The sequence below is a fragment of the Pelmatolapia mariae genome, linkage group LG16_19, assembly GCF_036321145.2.
Source record: "Pelmatolapia mariae isolate MD_Pm_ZW linkage group LG16_19, Pm_UMD_F_2, whole genome shotgun sequence".
Classification (NCBI taxonomy): Eukaryota; Metazoa; Chordata; class Actinopteri; order Cichliformes; family Cichlidae; genus Pelmatolapia; species Pelmatolapia mariae.
This window is the reverse complement of record NC_086241.1, coordinates 26,518,029-26,534,598: the sequence shown is the minus strand read 5'-3', so window position 1 is coordinate 26,534,598 and position 16,570 is coordinate 26,518,029. Positions and strand designations below refer to the sequence as shown.

General features: G+C 39.6%; 1 protein-coding gene across 2 annotated transcripts in view; it reads left to right on the top strand.

The window, feature by feature from the left end:
• Window positions 1-16,570, top strand: part of adcy5 (adenylate cyclase 5) — a 93,338-nt gene that overhangs the window by 38,250 nt on the left and 38,518 nt on the right. For both annotated transcript variants that reach the window (XM_063497019.1, XM_063497018.1), the window contains exons 2-3: window positions 6,785-6,934; window positions 8,224-8,345. In XM_063497019.1, coding sequence (XP_063353089.1) covers window positions 6,785-6,934; window positions 8,224-8,345 — 272 coding nt within the window. The remainder of the gene's footprint in view (window positions 1-6,784; window positions 6,935-8,223; window positions 8,346-16,570) is intronic.

Sequence of the window (16,570 nt, the reverse complement as noted above, 5' to 3'; positions counted from 1 at the left end):
GCACATGACCTGCATTTATCCTTACAGCACACAATGTACTTCAGTGTTCTAACCAAAGGGGGTGTAAACTTGTAATATGATATTTTAATCATAATTAAAGGTAAAATTAGACCTACAGTGTTTCAGGGCAGTGAGACTGTTTATTTCCTTTTCCCTCAAAATAATTAGAATTTTAAAATGAATCTGTGCTCAGTGATCATAAATATAAGTAAATCACTAGTTTATTTATTGATTTATTTGGTGTCCAGAATGCTTGAGTAAGCTCTGTTGCTCCTTATAGCACATTTTAGTTTGCCTAATTCCTTGGCAGCTTACTTTCCTTTCAGAAGCTGCAGTTGCTTATTTGCTGTTGCATTGCAAAGTGGTACAGTAAGCATTCTTGGATGAGATGGAATTAAACTAGTGGTTTTCGATTTTGCCACTGTTCCATTTGCTGACGCACTCGGGACCTTTCTTCAGCTTTAATCAATTTGCTTTTTATCCCATCACATTATTTACAAAGGCATCACATCTATGAGATGAACTGAAAGTGTCTGCCAGGGAAACCAAACTTGTTATATAATACTCTTTGCCAAATTCTGTGAAGTTGTGCTTTTGTTATGTCAAATCTTTGCATTACTCCAAAATATTGCCTTACACCAGCACTAGTTGCAGAGAAAGTCAAATGGATCTGAGCCAGCGCATGAAAAACATCATTTTGGTCTAGGCTGAATGTTAGCTGTTGCTACAAACACTATATCAGGTATCTTTGAAATACATGAACATATATGGAAAGTCTACTAGAAGCATAGCTAAAACTCATGAGTAGAGAGGAAATCTGACACCTCTGAAGCAATAAAAAAGATAGGTGTGGGAGACTAGTGGGTAAATATTGACGCCTACGAGATCTTACTCAGTTTTTTATGGCCTCTGCTGGTAATTATTAATCACCTACTCAAAAAAAAGTAAAAATTATGCATGCATGCATGTGCAGTCACTAATGTCAAAGGCTGGCTTATTTCTTGGTGATATCGTTTCACCATTTTTAACCAAGTTAGAGAAAATATAATGTTTTTGTATGGTTTGTTCCTGCTGGTTTACTTCACTGTCAACCTAATAAAATGAATGGTGTTTCTGCTTTATAACTGCAAAAGATACAGGAAACGTATTCATGTGATGAACATGTGATGCTTTGGAACAAGAGGAAGGTTAAAAGCAAGACTGTAGTTTGATAATATAGTTTTCCAGTAATGGTTTTGCAGTTATTAATAACTATATATTTAGTATATATTTGCAAATGTGCTCGTGCTCAAATTGATGTCTTGCATTCAAGAAAAACAGCTCAAAGTCTCAGTTTGCTAGTGACTTAAAATTAATGACATGGACAACAAAATTCACTACAATCATAATAAACCAGTGTTTAAAAATAATAGTTTTTAGTGCACATATTGAAACAACTGTACCCAAATACAGCCCCATTAGACAGCAGACAAAGTATTAAAAACACCTTGTAGTTTAAGCACATTTAAGTAATTAAGTAAATCTGTTGATGCTGTATCAGGACTTTAAACTAAAGGGCTCATCTTCAGTTCTTTGTTCGCTTGGCGACGTCCCTGTTCTGTCCCTGGTTTTCAGAGATGCTTGCTGCTCACATTGCGTTGTGTCATCTGTATCTCGTGATGCTCATTCTGAAGAAAATCCATCTGAACTTGATTTCTGGAGAGGGGAAAAAAGTCTTTTGATTACAGTTTGATTCCTAGAAATTTTGAAAAGATTCCTATAATTTCAATCATCTTTAAATTAGGAAACTGTTCTCGCAGAATGAAATTAATTCAAAAATAATGCAGCTTTCTGGGAAAAGTTAGCAATAGTTGTAAAACTGTAAAGGTTCATTTATGCATGCAGTAAATCACATGCTGTGTATCTGATTTCCCATAAATCTCTCCTTTTGTTTTATAAACCTCTTGTGATAATGTGTTCGTGAGCTGCTTGGCCCTGTTTACAAATGAGACCTCGCAGAGACACACTGAGTGTATTGAGTGTTGTCTACATGCAACATGTCTATTGACTGGTCCTGATTGCTGCAGTGGCCTCCATCAATCAGCTGATCCCTCGAACAAGGATATAACAGGAGTGTCTTATCTGTTTTTTCTTACCTAGCTTGAAATCTGCCTGTTGTGTGATGATGCTTAGCGTCTTGCTTGCGGCAGCATCACAGGTCCTTGATCATGTGGGGGCTTTGAGCTGAATTTAGGCTGGCTATGTTTTCCTCTGTAGTTATTAGATGATAGATGTCTGTGTTCTTCCCTGGGGATGATCTCCGCTTTAAACATGGGATCCCTTTTTTTCTTTCTTTTTCCTTTTTTTTGCACTCTCACTTTCCCTCTTTGGTGAGGAAAAGCCCATAGGTTTCCAAATAAGGTCTGGGTGAGTGCTGGCAGTATTAATAGAATAAGACTGCCACTGGGGAAAATTTCTATTGACCTGTTGAAAGACTTTATCTGATCCGTGCTGTTTCTATGGCAGTGTGGGGGCGGGATGCTACAAGGGCTCTGTGGAGATCCATGAGCAGCTTTAGCTGGCTGGTTAGCTTCAAGTAAATCATAATTAGAGTGACGCTAATCAGCTACGCCACAGGTAGCAAGAGCCCACCTTTTAAATGTCAAATTTCAAACAGGAACAAGGGTTTTCTAGCAAGAGTGTTGGGAAACATACAAATCTCGACACCCTACTGTAGCAGTGAGGCTTCAGCTATCGAGGGTTTCATACTACACGGCAATTGTTCGTACAGCTAATAAGTACTCACTCCACTGTAAATTCAGACACATTTGTTATGCAAACGAGACCCTCTCAGGCTCACAAACATAATGGTTGCTATGAAATGCTTTGGATCCAGCTGTCAAATACACCCTTATTCACTTGTGTGATGGCAGGGTCTTTGAAAAACTTTCAGGTTTAAGGTTTTGTAGCACAAAATTAGTATTAATATTATTTTTGCATGCAGTAATATTAGTTGAAGAAGGATAATAAATTGAATGCAAAATTTGATACTTTAGTCTTGTACAACCCGTTTCCAAGAAAGGTTTGGATAAAAAAAAAAAGACTTTTTCAACTGGATCATAAAATCAGTTCAATTCTTCGTTCAGTTTTTTTCGTTCAGCTTTTCTGTAAAGGTTTTAGGAACATCTAAACATATTCATATGCATGCACTGAGTAAAGTTTAGTCGAAATTGACTGCAGATGTAATTCACTGTAACAGTTTGAGTATTTCTGATAAAGGATCAGCAGAAAAAGCTGAAAGACCAGTAGCTGGAACATGATGGGAAACAAACCTTTGTGGGCCGGATGACTTCTCAACTCTTGACTTTATCTAAAAAGTCATTAGTCTTCTTTGGTTTGGTCCAGTTCATCTAAACAGTGTTTCAGTTAGACAAGAAGCAGAAATGGCAAAGAGCAACCTTTTCTAAATTCAGCACCTTCTCTGTGTCATGTCTCATGCCTCATTTTCTTTTTTTTCTTGTTGGCTGTGTCTCACTTCCAGGTTTGCCTTCCGCCAGCCACTCCTCCTTATGAGTCTGGTTGTTTTTTCCCTTTTTTTTTTCTTTTGCATGGAGACCTGCTGAGGGGTTTTTGACTTGATAAAGACGTGCTGTGTTTGTTCCGGCAACACTGAGGCCTGTGGTGTTAATGTGATTCAGCTGGCTGATTCAACCCATTAAATAACTCTGAGAAAAGAATGGCCCACTGGCTATGGCTTGCTGCTGGCTGCCAGTCCCAGGACTCACTGTATGCCTGAAACTGAATGGAAACAATGTCTTTTAGCACTGGTGCTTTGGGCACACGGCAACTTGCGAAGCTGTTTGATAGGTGGAAACTTGGACAGAGTCAATGAAACCCGGAGACGCCTTTTTTCCTGTAAATTAAAAAAATAAAATTAAAAAAATTCAAGTTTTCTTAAGGCCTAGACGTGGAAACGCGCCTCAGAACGGGATTTCCCACAGATGAACAGCTCTCTCTCCTGTTCTACTAACTGTTGTAGTCGGTACATTTGGATACTAGGAACATAACTGGACAGTGTGTCACTATAGTAGGCCTGCATTAAATGCAGCAGCTCAGTAATCAGTTTTCTCTGTAAACCTTACTTTATTTCTGAGTCATTACTCATTACTTGTTTTAGCTTTAGTAGAGATTTAATATACTGCTTTATGATGCCGTTCACAAAGGGATCATAAAACACGTGTCGGTGTTTGTGTATGCGTAAGCTGGAAGCCTGGTTAGAGGATGGATGTTGTATCTTAATAATGCAAATAGCCATATTGAAGAGGTTCAGTTTTACTTTCATCTAATGTCAAATTTCCTTTCATCTTGTGACTTAGCAGCAATGGCAAACGATCTGAAGTCTTTATCCTGCATGATCAAAAGCCCAGTTAGTCATTTCCATGACTAACAATTAATGCTTTTTGTGTTTTGTTTTTAAGTCAGGGTACAGAAAGCTAGCAGTAAACCAGGTGCCTTAAAAATGTCTGGGTATTCTCAGGATGATGTTACATGTTAAACGTTAGATAAACTTTTATAGACTCGGCTTATGCAAATTTTATCTGAACAGAGGCAGTTAACACGGTTAACAAGAGTTAACACGGTTAACAAGAGTTAACCGTGTTAACTCTTTTTCATGGTCTTCGACACTGAGCGCAGATCTGGGTTTAAAACAACCAATTAGTTTTTGTAAGTTTTTGCTGTTTATGATGGCAGCTTTGGAAAGTGTTGTTTTGTTTTTGTCCCTGTGTTAGTGCAGTGTCACTGATAAACACACTGATTATCTCTGCCTCATCACATGCAAACATTCACACTGGGATCATGTGAGTTGGCCTCTGTTGAATCTTCTAATCAGAAACAAGACAGCGCCTTGTCGGGGTTTTAGGTGGATAATCTGATGGAAGCTGTGTCAAAGTCAAAAAAGCAGGTTGTGACACTTCAGTCCTGCCTAAGGAGAAGGAAGTGCATCAGTGGAGCTCATGGAAAGAAAGAGTGCCTTTGCTCTTAGAGGGAAAACAAAGGCACATCTGGAAAATATACACCGCTTTCTACCTTTGTCAAGTCGTTTATGTCTCTTTTGCATATGTAAAGTGTAAATATCTTTACTTTGCATTTTCATTTAGACTCTAAAAAAGAAACACTTAATATTCGTGTAAAATGTTTGCCTTCAACTACATATTTGAGATCATAATTACTAAAAGTTTTGATCAGCTATGTATTTCCATAGTTCACTGTCTCATTATCGCAACTCACCATTCTACCCCTCTGCAGCTCTTTATTAGCACTATAACTATATTTGACTATATTTGGTCAATAAAAAGTCAGAATATAGTCCACAGCTTATCCACTGACTTCTTTAAATGTCTTCTTTGTTTGTCCATCTGTCGCTCCTGCCTTGAGGGAATTTCTTCTGGAGCTGATACAGCATTCACTTGGATCCAAAGAACTGATAAAAAATTGTGATATTCCAAGACCAAGGTCACTATAACCTCGTGAGGCCATTTTTGTTCATAAGTTAAGAATTTTTACTAAGAAGTTTAGCATTTTTGCTTGTAAATAGTTTATTGGTTTTATTGGATTCTCAGAATCATATCCCAGCATATCCCAGCTGGCACAGGGCGAGCGGCAGGGTACACCTACACCCTGGACAGGTCTTCAGTCTGTCACAGGGCTAACACAGAGAGACGGCGGGACTCTCATTCACACTATACGGCCAATTTAGAATCACCAGTTGACTCAACCCCACTAGTTGCATGTCTTTGGACTGTGGGGGGAGGAAGTCACGGGGAGAATATGTAAACTCCACACAGAAAGATGGTGGACTCAAACCCAGGACCTTCTCGCTGTCAGGTCTTACTAATCACCACCCCACTCTGAAAATAGCACAAACTAATATTCTGACGACTGTGCAGTCATTTGCACACCAAATACAGTTTCTTACTGTGATTTAAAAAGAAAAGATTCAACTTAAATACTAACAATTTTCTTCCATGAAAGCAAATATAAGAAATATAGCAATAGCAAATTAATCTGTAGGGTGAATGACTGTATGAGTGTAAAAATCCTTTTCCAGACATTACTTGCAGAATTAATACTCTAAAGTACTGTAACATATTTTCCCTTCATTTATTGTTTTTCATTTGAAGTTTCAGTAGCTTGTGTGGATCACACCTCTCCATCTGCTAGTGCTGTTTCCGTTGCTTTTTTAAGAACTCTGTGCCAGGTGCAGTTTTGCATAATATTAATAACACCTGCATGCACACTGAGTTAGAAATCCAGCCGAGTTTAGCACTGTGCCTCCTTCTGTTTTTGGCCGTCATATGTTAGCAAGTCTTGTACAGCGAGTAGAACGAGCAGTTTCAGACGCGCGACTCATGAGTGGCACAAAGGTGCAACGAAGAAACACTGCACCAAAGTTTCACCCAGACCTGAGGAGATGAAGTAGCACGCACATGTATTCTCTGTATTTTGTTTGAGACATTTTGTTTTTCGTTCCTCCAAAAGACATTTCCTCTATACTGGGAGGTTACTTTTGACTTCACTTGTCTGTATTATATAGCTCACTCTAAGTGAGCTGCACCTACTGGGACTCAAATTAATCATTATATTATAGTGTAAGAAAAAAGATCTACTTATGTTCTTGATTGATTGGCCAAGAGTCAGTTTTCAGTAACGTTGTAGGGAGAAAGGGAAATGACAAGCAACAGTAGGAGCGTTTCATCCCTGGCTCACATGGAAACCCTGTTCTCACTCCCACCTTCTTCCACAGATCGTGTCCAACGTGCTGATCTTTTCCTGCACCAACATCGTGGGCGTGTGCACCCATTACCCTGCTGAGGGTTCCCAGAGGCAAGCCTTTCAGGAGACCAGGGAATGCATCCAGGCTCGCCTCCACTCCCAGAGGGAAAATCAGCAGCAGGTGAGAGAGAGAGAAAGCTCTGGTGACAAAGGAAAAGTTTGTTTGATTAAATCAAGCAAACTTTTTATTAAAGAAATGCTTCACATATAATAATGTCATCCCACCCCTGATGTGCTTGAAAATTATGTCAAACACCACAACGTTTTATAGTGAGTACACATTTATATCGCTATATCAAAGAATCAACAGTAGACAGGAACTGTGTTCACAAATAGTGTAGGGATGGTCGTAATATTAACAGGTTCAAAGTCAACTTATGATTCTGCGATTATTTCTTGTCTTAAAATATCGCTTTTGCCCTTGTTTACCTACTCCCTGTAGTGGTGTCCTATGCCCACTAGAAGATTGTGTTAATGCACTTAGAAGCTTTTTGCCAGCCGCCATTAAACAACAATGCAAACAATTAAACAAAAAGCGTGTGGTGCAAAGAGATTAGGGGATACTGTGCAAACATGAGAAGCATGCATAGCCAAAGACTGATATAGAACTGATGGTTATTGAAAAAAAGAAGAAAGAAAAGGAAATGAGCTCCAGGGTGAGAGAGAATTTTTAGTGAAGAAGTATTATTGTCACCTTAATAATTTAATATGACATTTTTATACAGTACAGACTATTCATTTATAATTTTAAATTAAATTTGTTCAGGTTGAAACTCGTCTTGTAGCTCATTCACCTGAAATACAACAATGAATTAATTAAAACTGCTTATTGTTTTGTTTTGGTATAGGTTTTTATTTTTATTTTTACTTTCAGCTGCATATATGTCTATTACATGTCCCCTGACATTCCCTAAAATTTGAAAAGTAAAAATATACAGCTCATCTTTTCATGCATTTCAAAATGTCATGACCTGATAACTTCTGTAATTCAACTGTTGAGAGTATGGCCCGTATTTTTTCATCATAGCAGCAAAGAAAGAGGTCATGCTGTCTTTGGCATTTTGAAAGTTATACTGTATTATTATTATTATTATTATCATTATTATTATTATTTTTGACCAATGGGAACAAAATGTCCGGATTTTATATTGCAAGTTAATCAGCACAACCACAAATGACCTTGGCACAAATATTCTCAGTTCACACTAAGGCAGTGACAAGTTTTGAAGCTTTCTCACGGCCGTCTCTAAATGACTTTGAGCTCGCACTGGCAAATTGGAATCAACGTTAAATTATCGGTGCTTCTTTCATCACTTATTCAGATTGAGTCTCCCGTAATGTGGCTACAATCCTCATCTATTAACACGCTCACTTGTCCATTGAACTTACGGCTCCTTCTCTTTCCTGCAGGAACGTCTGCTGCTCTCAGTGCTTCCTCGCCATGTTGCCATGGAGATGAAAGCTGACATAAACGCCAAGCAGGAAGACATGATGTTTCACAAGATCTACATCCAAAAGCACGACAACGTCAGGTAACGATCGGGGGCTGATCAGTCACGGGGAGGAGCTGGCTGGATGATGTCATGGACTGGTCTGGCATTTTTAGAGCACTTCTCCCAGTCTGACTGAGCACTCAGAGAGCTTCAGAATACACTGTTACAAACAATGCATTTTCTCAACAGTCTCCACACAAACAATGCATGTTTGCCCCGTGAGGCCCAATTCATATTTCATTAGTGTTTAATGTATTTATTTTTTGTTTCAGACAGTATTTTGGTGATTGAAACTGGACTTTGAAAGCCTTCAAATGCTGCTATTAACCTACTGATTATTAGTAAAAAATCTGAACCCGGCTATATTAACTTACAAAATTAGCAACATGTAGATTTTCTGCTGTCGATTATTGATTACTGTGAAATCACACCACATTTCTTTGATGAACTGACTGAACTAAAGTATCTCAACACAACTGAGAATACAGAATTGCCAGATCTGAGCTTATTATTGTAGTTTAGCAGCCTGTGAGTGAACCCACAACATCTGCTGTCCATGCTCAATAGCTCGGGAAGTTTTTACACCCTCACACCTTTTATGTGGGGGAGGTAGAGGTGCTGGGAGCAGCTAATATGTACAATTAACATATAATCTACACACTGTTAAACACACGTAAGGAAGTTGCAGCAAAAGTGCTGAATAAATGACGTTTAATCCAGGTTAATCCTGAACGGTGCTGCCCACTCACAGACAGTGGCAGAAGAGGTAGGGGGAAGTGCAGACGCTGCCATGGCAACGAGCTGTATGCTATTTTCACAGAATATTTTTCACCTGCTTCTATGTACAGGATCCATGTATCCATCCGTGATCCAGGGCCATCAAACTCATTTTACTTCACAGATAACGCACAGCCAAGTTTGATCTCAATGACTGATGCAGTCAGCGAGGCATTAATTGATTCACAAGACCCAGGAAGACACACACTTATTTGTATGTTGTTGGGTTTTTTTGGCTATTATTGTGAAGAATATTCACATGTTAGTATTGTTTCATGTAGCACAACTTTGAGTCCCCTGTTACTTTTTGAGAAAAAGGACAAAACTGTCTAAAGACTTTTATAAGACCAAAACAGCTGTGCAGACCAACAGTTACTACTGTGACCATTTTTATACCGATACTGATTAAGCTTACCTGCTTCTCTTAGAAATTTTACAGCATTTAACGCCCTCTGTCTTTTAGACTGGTGGCTGAACCGGAGTTGGAGTGAAGGGTTTGGCCGTCTCAGCCTTAAACCACAGAGCTTTACTATCCAGATGGATGTCTGGTTACTTTTTACACAGAAATGATGAACTTGATGTGGATTTAATATCTGGAACTCTGATCGTGTTTGTCAGATCCCAAATCTTTCTCTTTATATCTTTTTCAGTCCCACTTTGTAACAGTTCTTAACACACAATTTGTTTGACTTATTTTTTATGTGGCTTTGCTCTATTAGCTGTGAACACTGTGTAAACTGTGTAGGACAATGTAGTTGGAAACTGATGTTAGGTTTGGCACCACCTCGTGGAGTAAGAAAAGACTACATCCATATGTGTCAGTGTACCCACATTGCAGGATGAAGCCTGCATGTGTCATCAGTTAAACTTCAGAGCTCTGCACTCATTTTGGGGATAAAAATCAGCTATCCATAATTTATCATAAAGCATCAGTTCCAAATCCGGTCTGATGGTCACGGTTGGAATTAGAGTAGGTAAGCTGTACTTATGGTGAGGGTAAAGAAATAAACGCACATCTGTACAATGCCATCTGAGATGATGGAAACAAGACTCTTTCTTCTTCTGTGTGCATGTGTGTGTGTCTGCTGGTGTGGTAACAGCAGCCCAAGTTTTGTTCCCTGTAGCTGTTGCAGTCAGGTGGCAGCCCAAACCTCCATAAATAATAGGTGTTATTGAAGTGCTTTATCACTTTGATGTGTCCCCGTGAGACTTCATGGGTTGGAGCATCAGGTCACGTACTTGTGTTCTTGTACACAAAAGTTCTTTTCATCGCTGCTAATGCGACCGTCATTGAGAATCATCTTTTTTATGCTGTCTGAGCTTAAGAGTTCAGTCTGTAAGGGTGCGGATTGTTTTTGGAGCAAGGGCAAAGATTAAAGAAAGAAAGAAAGAAAGAAGAAGATGTGCATGTGACAGAAGTTACTTAGGCTAGTCTGCATTTGAATGAGCGTATTGTCTAATTGCTAATAAAACATCAGGATAGTCATGATCATTTAACGTAGATACAGTGCTTGAACAGCTAATGCTTTAAGCTAATGCTGCATCCTTAAACTCATGCTTACCTGTGAAGAAGTTAGCCTTTATGTAATTATAAATCTACAACACTGGATTCCAAAAGCAGGAGAAAAATGAAGACGGAGCTTTGATGTCCTGTTTTCATGCGACTCACTGGGGAGCATGCTGCACATTAGCAACCGCTAAGCTTGGCTAACTTCTCTCCGTGGTCATGAGTGTAAAGTTACTGTCGAGCTAACCGAGTGTGACCTGGCCTGTTCGGGGAGCGGGCAGTGGTTTTCTGGTAATTGGGGCTCTGCTGAGCGGCCGAGTAACAACAGGAAGAGAAGTGACAGCTCCCACTGCTACCACTAAAGAGCAAGGGGGGAAACAGTTGGAGGCAGTGAGGTGGAGAGGAAGTCACTTTGGGTTTGGAGCTTATTGCTGCTGTAGAATAGCATTAGGGTCTGCAGTATTTCTACCCATCCCTCCGTCGTGAGAATTCAGACGCAAAGGGTAGCGGTTCAGTTAATGGACTGTGAAAGACATATAATTACATCCTTAGATCCGACACAAGCGTACAAATAGTTTCTGATGCTTTAGGTTACACATTTCTACCATTTCAGCCTGAACCGCAGCTACCTAACCAAAGGTAGCGTGTGGGGAAAACATGCCTACAGGTTCCACTAATTTCAAGCAGCGGCGCCTCCGGCTCGGCCTCACTAAACACAATTAGCAGATGGTAGACCGTGCAGAGTCGGGCCTTGTGGCGGTGCCGCTGGCTGCTGCGCTACACTGCAGGGCTGCTTGTAAGCTTTATAGGGAAGCTGATAAAAAGATTTCAGTACTGTGAGGGCTAAGTCAGGCCGGCGGTCTTCATCAGCAAATTTTAATGTCCAAAGTCCAGAAGCAAGAACAGGCAAGTTAATTTTTTATTTATTGTCACAAAATAGTGAAGAATAAACCACTAAAAATAATAAACCAATAAATTGTGAAGTCACATACGCAATGCTAATAGCGACAAAAACAGTCACATTGAGCAAGTAAGTACACTCCTACATTTATCTTTCAGTTAGTCAAAGGTTTTCCAGATTAGGTGTCAATGATTAGAACATATTTAGGGAGGAACCTTTCCAACTCTATGACATCAAGGATTTGCTATTAAATTGCAGATTGTCATCATGTAAGAACCTATAGTGCTCTCTCAGCCCCAGAGGGGGAAAAAAGGATGCTTATGAATCTGACAAAGGATTTGAAGACATTTATTATGCTCTATGGAAAGTTATCTACAAGTTGTGCAGATTTTGAAAGGAAATTTTCCAAGATTTCCGCAGCAAAGTCTGAAAGTTTGATTCAAAAACAAGTCTGTAAAACAATCTGCATATCCACAATATCTACAAAACCTAAGATTTACTAACATAAAAAGATAAATCATTATCTTTTTGCGACCATCTAGAAATATCAGTGTGTGTATGCTGCCGCAGGACAAAGCAGCTCGGCTGATTTCAGCAGGCCTTTATTAGTTGTTTTCCAATGCAAGTCTTTTATTGTTTTGGGTCCACAGCTGTTCTTTGCTGTCTCTGTTTCCCTTTTCGCATTTAAAATAATATTTAGTATGGTTGAATGTGCCGACTTTCAACAAATAGTACATTCACTGCTGGAGGTAGAACAGCTTAGGAGCAATTGCCTCACCCTCACTGGCTGGAGGAACTTCAGTCATGGTGGCCATTATGTTACCTGAAACTTTTTCTTTTTTCACTGTGTTCTTGATGGGAGAGTACAGGTGTCGTGTTGCTGCCACTGAAGTAAAGTAATATCCTCTGGCTTTTTGCAACCAGGCCAAAATGTGCACTGACTAAGGGATTATGTAAGAGGGCTCTGGGGTAAATGTCTTACAATAATAACAACAATAATGTTAATTGCACAGCACTAAAACAAGGAAAACCAGCATTACAAAGTGTGTTACGCCGCACTTAATACACATAATACAATACAAATGTACAAGTCTCAATGTTTCCAGCCTGCTAAGATATCCCCAGACAGGATAGTGTAACTGGATCTACTCTTATGGGACGCTTATGTGTCAGTCTGAGGATAAAAACATGGAAAGATTATTGAATAATTAGAGGAACTGACCTTATGTTTGTTTTGCATATTCTAATTGATCTAAACAGAAGAATTTAAACTGAACAGCGGTTTTGGTTATGCACACCTTACATAAGGTGGTTCTGGTGATGCTGCTGGGGCCATGCCTGACCGAATAATAGTCTTCAGTGAACAGGCAGCAACTTGCATGTATGCAGCAAACAACAGGAAACAAATTTGATGTTCACCGTCTTTATACAAAAAGACTTTAATAATGTTTAATAATGAAAACGTGTATGGTTTGCAGAAAAAAGGAATAAAAGAAAAACAGGAAATTAAGAAAACTGTGGTGGAGAAATTGGAAAAAAAAAGCAAGAGACAAAAGCAGAGAAGCAATGCGCCTGATGGCAGAGACTGGAGGAGCTGTTTGTTGTATCCCAAATCTTATAAATTTCCACCATGAAATCACATCATGCATTCAAATCCTGTCTTTAAATAGTTACTGCAGACATTTCAGCATTAATGTCTGCCCTTGCACCAAATACCTTATAAGTACTGTTTTAGTTTCCTCGATAATAGACAAGGGGAAAATATTCTCTTTACAGTGTGCAGTTATGACTGAGGGATTTTTTTTTTTACCACTCTCGGCATGTGGCACATGCAGAGCTTATTTTTTCTATGAAGCCTGCACAGCTTATTTCTTATTTATGACCAGGTAAGCTATGCACATATTTAGTTAAATGTTTGTTTTAGGTGAGGGATGCAAATCAAGCAGTAAATCAAGAGCTTGTGACTGTTGAGCTTTGGGTAGTGACCCCTCCCTTAGAAAGAGGGTGAGAAGATCAGTCATTCAAGAGGGGCTCAGAGTAGAGCCGCTACTCCTCCACATTGAAAGGAGCCAGTTGAGGTGGTTCAGGCAGCTGACAGGATGCCTCTAGGGCGCCTCCTGGGTGAGGTGTTCCAGGCAGACCCAGGACATGCAGGAGAAATGTCTCTCGGCTGGCCTCGGAATGTCTTGGTGTTCCCCCAGACAAGCTGGAGGAGGTGGCTAGGGAGAGAGAGATTCTTTGCTTAGGCTGCTGCCCCCACGACCCGGCCCTGGAGGCTTTTTGAGGATACTGTAAATTCATTTTTGATTTTTAAATTGTGCAATCAGTCTGATCTGTTGTCCTCAGTTACCACTGCAACAATCCCCGATTGTGTTCTGAATAACCGTAAAAAAATTAACTGATCTGAAACCAAAATCTCTGATTCTTCTTCTAAAGAACGTCCTCTCATAATTTTTTTTCCCACATCTGTGTAATTGCCTTTAATCCTGTAAAAAAGGATAAAACATCAAATCCATGAAGAACAATTTAATCCTTATAATCCAGCGTTGTTTACTATTTCCTAATATGTAAAACTTAAAAAACAATTGAACATTGTCCTCTTCGAGACCGTAGCATCTAGTGCATGATCTGCTCTTTAATCATTGTCACAAAACTAAAGATCGGTAAGAGTTCATGTTGAACTATAAGGAGCCAGTCATCACCACAGTAAAGATTAAGTGGTACTTAAGGCACTGTCTCTTGTGCATACTTATTCTCCCCTTTGTTGCTTTTGTATCTTACCACCCACTGTTCCAACTCATGCTATATCAGGAAGAGGCCTTGCTCTCTGCGCCTCTGGGTCACTGGGGTGGGGAGGGACGGACAAGATCTGTACATTGTAAACAGATTAAGTACTTCAGTAATGCAAAGAGGTTTTTTTCTAAACAAATAAATCATCATCAGGGCGTTTTCTTTAATCACATCGGTCATTTAAATTGTGTTCTGTATTCTCCTGCCTTTCTTGTGAAACACATAAAACCCCACATTTTCAGGATAGTTCATATATTTTTTGAATAAATAATAAACATTCTCAGTCCTACAAAAATTGTGATACTATTATTATTAGTGATGTACTAGATACAACTAATTTAAATCCAGTCTTACATTTTTGGCCCATCGGCTACTTTTTTTGGATTGTGTAAGTGAGTCTTTTCTTTTTTACTTGTAAAGGTCTGTGTCCCACTGGAGAGCTTTGTTTATTTATAACTAAAGAGGGTAAAGCAGTTCTACTTCCCTTTACTTATCTTTGACGAACATGATGAAACAGGCAATAGTCAGTCTGTTAAGTGAGTGCCATAAGAAACCCAGTATACAGTTTTATTTGCAGACGGTGAGAGAACCCAGTGCCATGTTAAATGACTTCATAGACCATACTGCTACACTGAGAAGCAATAGGTTTTCCACAAAACCCCCCAGATAATATTCCATTTGGGTTTCTTTTCTACTAATTGTTAAATGTAAGTATATAACATTTACACCCAAAAGTTAGCCAACATGAAGCGATTGCTCAGGTGATGCTTCTGTGCATCCTAATAGCAAATCATTAATTGGGTGCTCAGTCTCAGCTACTTTAGCGTGGTCACAGTCACTTCAAACCTGCAAGCTGCTTTGCAACCCAACTCCACCACAGCTTTTCCTCTCATGACTTAATGTCAAGTCTGTTGTCAACGCTGGTCAACAAGAGACAAGACAGACAAACCAGTCCACCTAATTCATATTACTGCAAATGGAAATAACATCTTCTCCTGACTGTTGTGGTTACATGTTCTTAATTAGATCGCAGTGTTATAACCAGGGGTGCACATAAGTGGTCCATAGGTGCGCATTCGCTGTCAAAATAAAAGACGCGCACCAGATAAGAAGTTGCAACGCGTGTTTGCGTACATAAGATTTTCTGGAGGAGGACAAACATTTGTTTGGAACTCTTAAAGATGTCGAAGAAGCAAGCTCCTTTAAGCAGTTACTTTGACAGTCCTCCACCTCCTAAGAAATGTCAGAAGGAGTCCGAACCGCAAAAGAAGCGCGTATTCTCGGAAAAGTGGTTGCAGGAGGTGAGCTGGCTTCAAACAAATGATGAACGCACAGAGATGTGGTGCAGAATATACCGTGAAAATCCCACTCTAGCGGACAAGAACAGTGCCTTTTATATGTACGCAAACGCGGGTTGCAACTTCTTATCTGGTGCGCGACTTTTATTTTGACAGCGAATGCGCACCTGCGGACCACTTATGTGCACCCCTGGTTATAACTTTAAAACTTAAAACATTTCCGATCTGTAGCACATGTCAGACTTTCCTGTCTTTCTTTCTTCCATCCCACAGTCACCCGCTTTCCTTCATTAACCGTCACTACCCAATTAGATAGACCTGTGCTGAGTCCAGACACATCGGTCAAGTGTCTGGTTTCACTCCACCTCCCATGCAACAGTTCACCGAAAGCAATCAATTATTCTCAGAAATGTGTACCCCAGAGAGGGAACTCTTAATCCTTTGCAGCCTAAGACCCAAATTGAGTAAATTTAGGAATTTTGGAGCAGGAGTTCATTAGAACACGTTAGCGCTCTTGACATATGAGCAGTCAAGAGAAAAAGGTAGCATGTGAACCCTGGACAAAAAACAAAACAAAACCAAACTGGTATAACGCTTAGACAAAATGAATTTCACATACCCGAAATACACTCACCTCAAAGCAACCACAGGGCCAGTCTTGGCATACTGTACAAACACACCATGTTCTTTCGCCTGTGTGCCACTTACCCTGTGAGATTCATGTGAGCTTGTTTGGTCTAAAACATTTCTTTATTTATAGCATTCTCTTCTCCTTCCTGGAGGGTCTTAATTTGAAAAGCTAATTGTACATAGTCGGGGAAGTGATTAAATCTGCTTCTCATAACGTGAAACAATGACAACGCTTCTTGCCTGCAGGTGTTGTTGCACAGCTGAATATCGGATTGCTGCAGACGATGTATGAACTTGTACGTGATTGTGTTTATATCAGAGGCAAAAAGGCGTAAGTTGTAACCATTATGAATGCATTAAG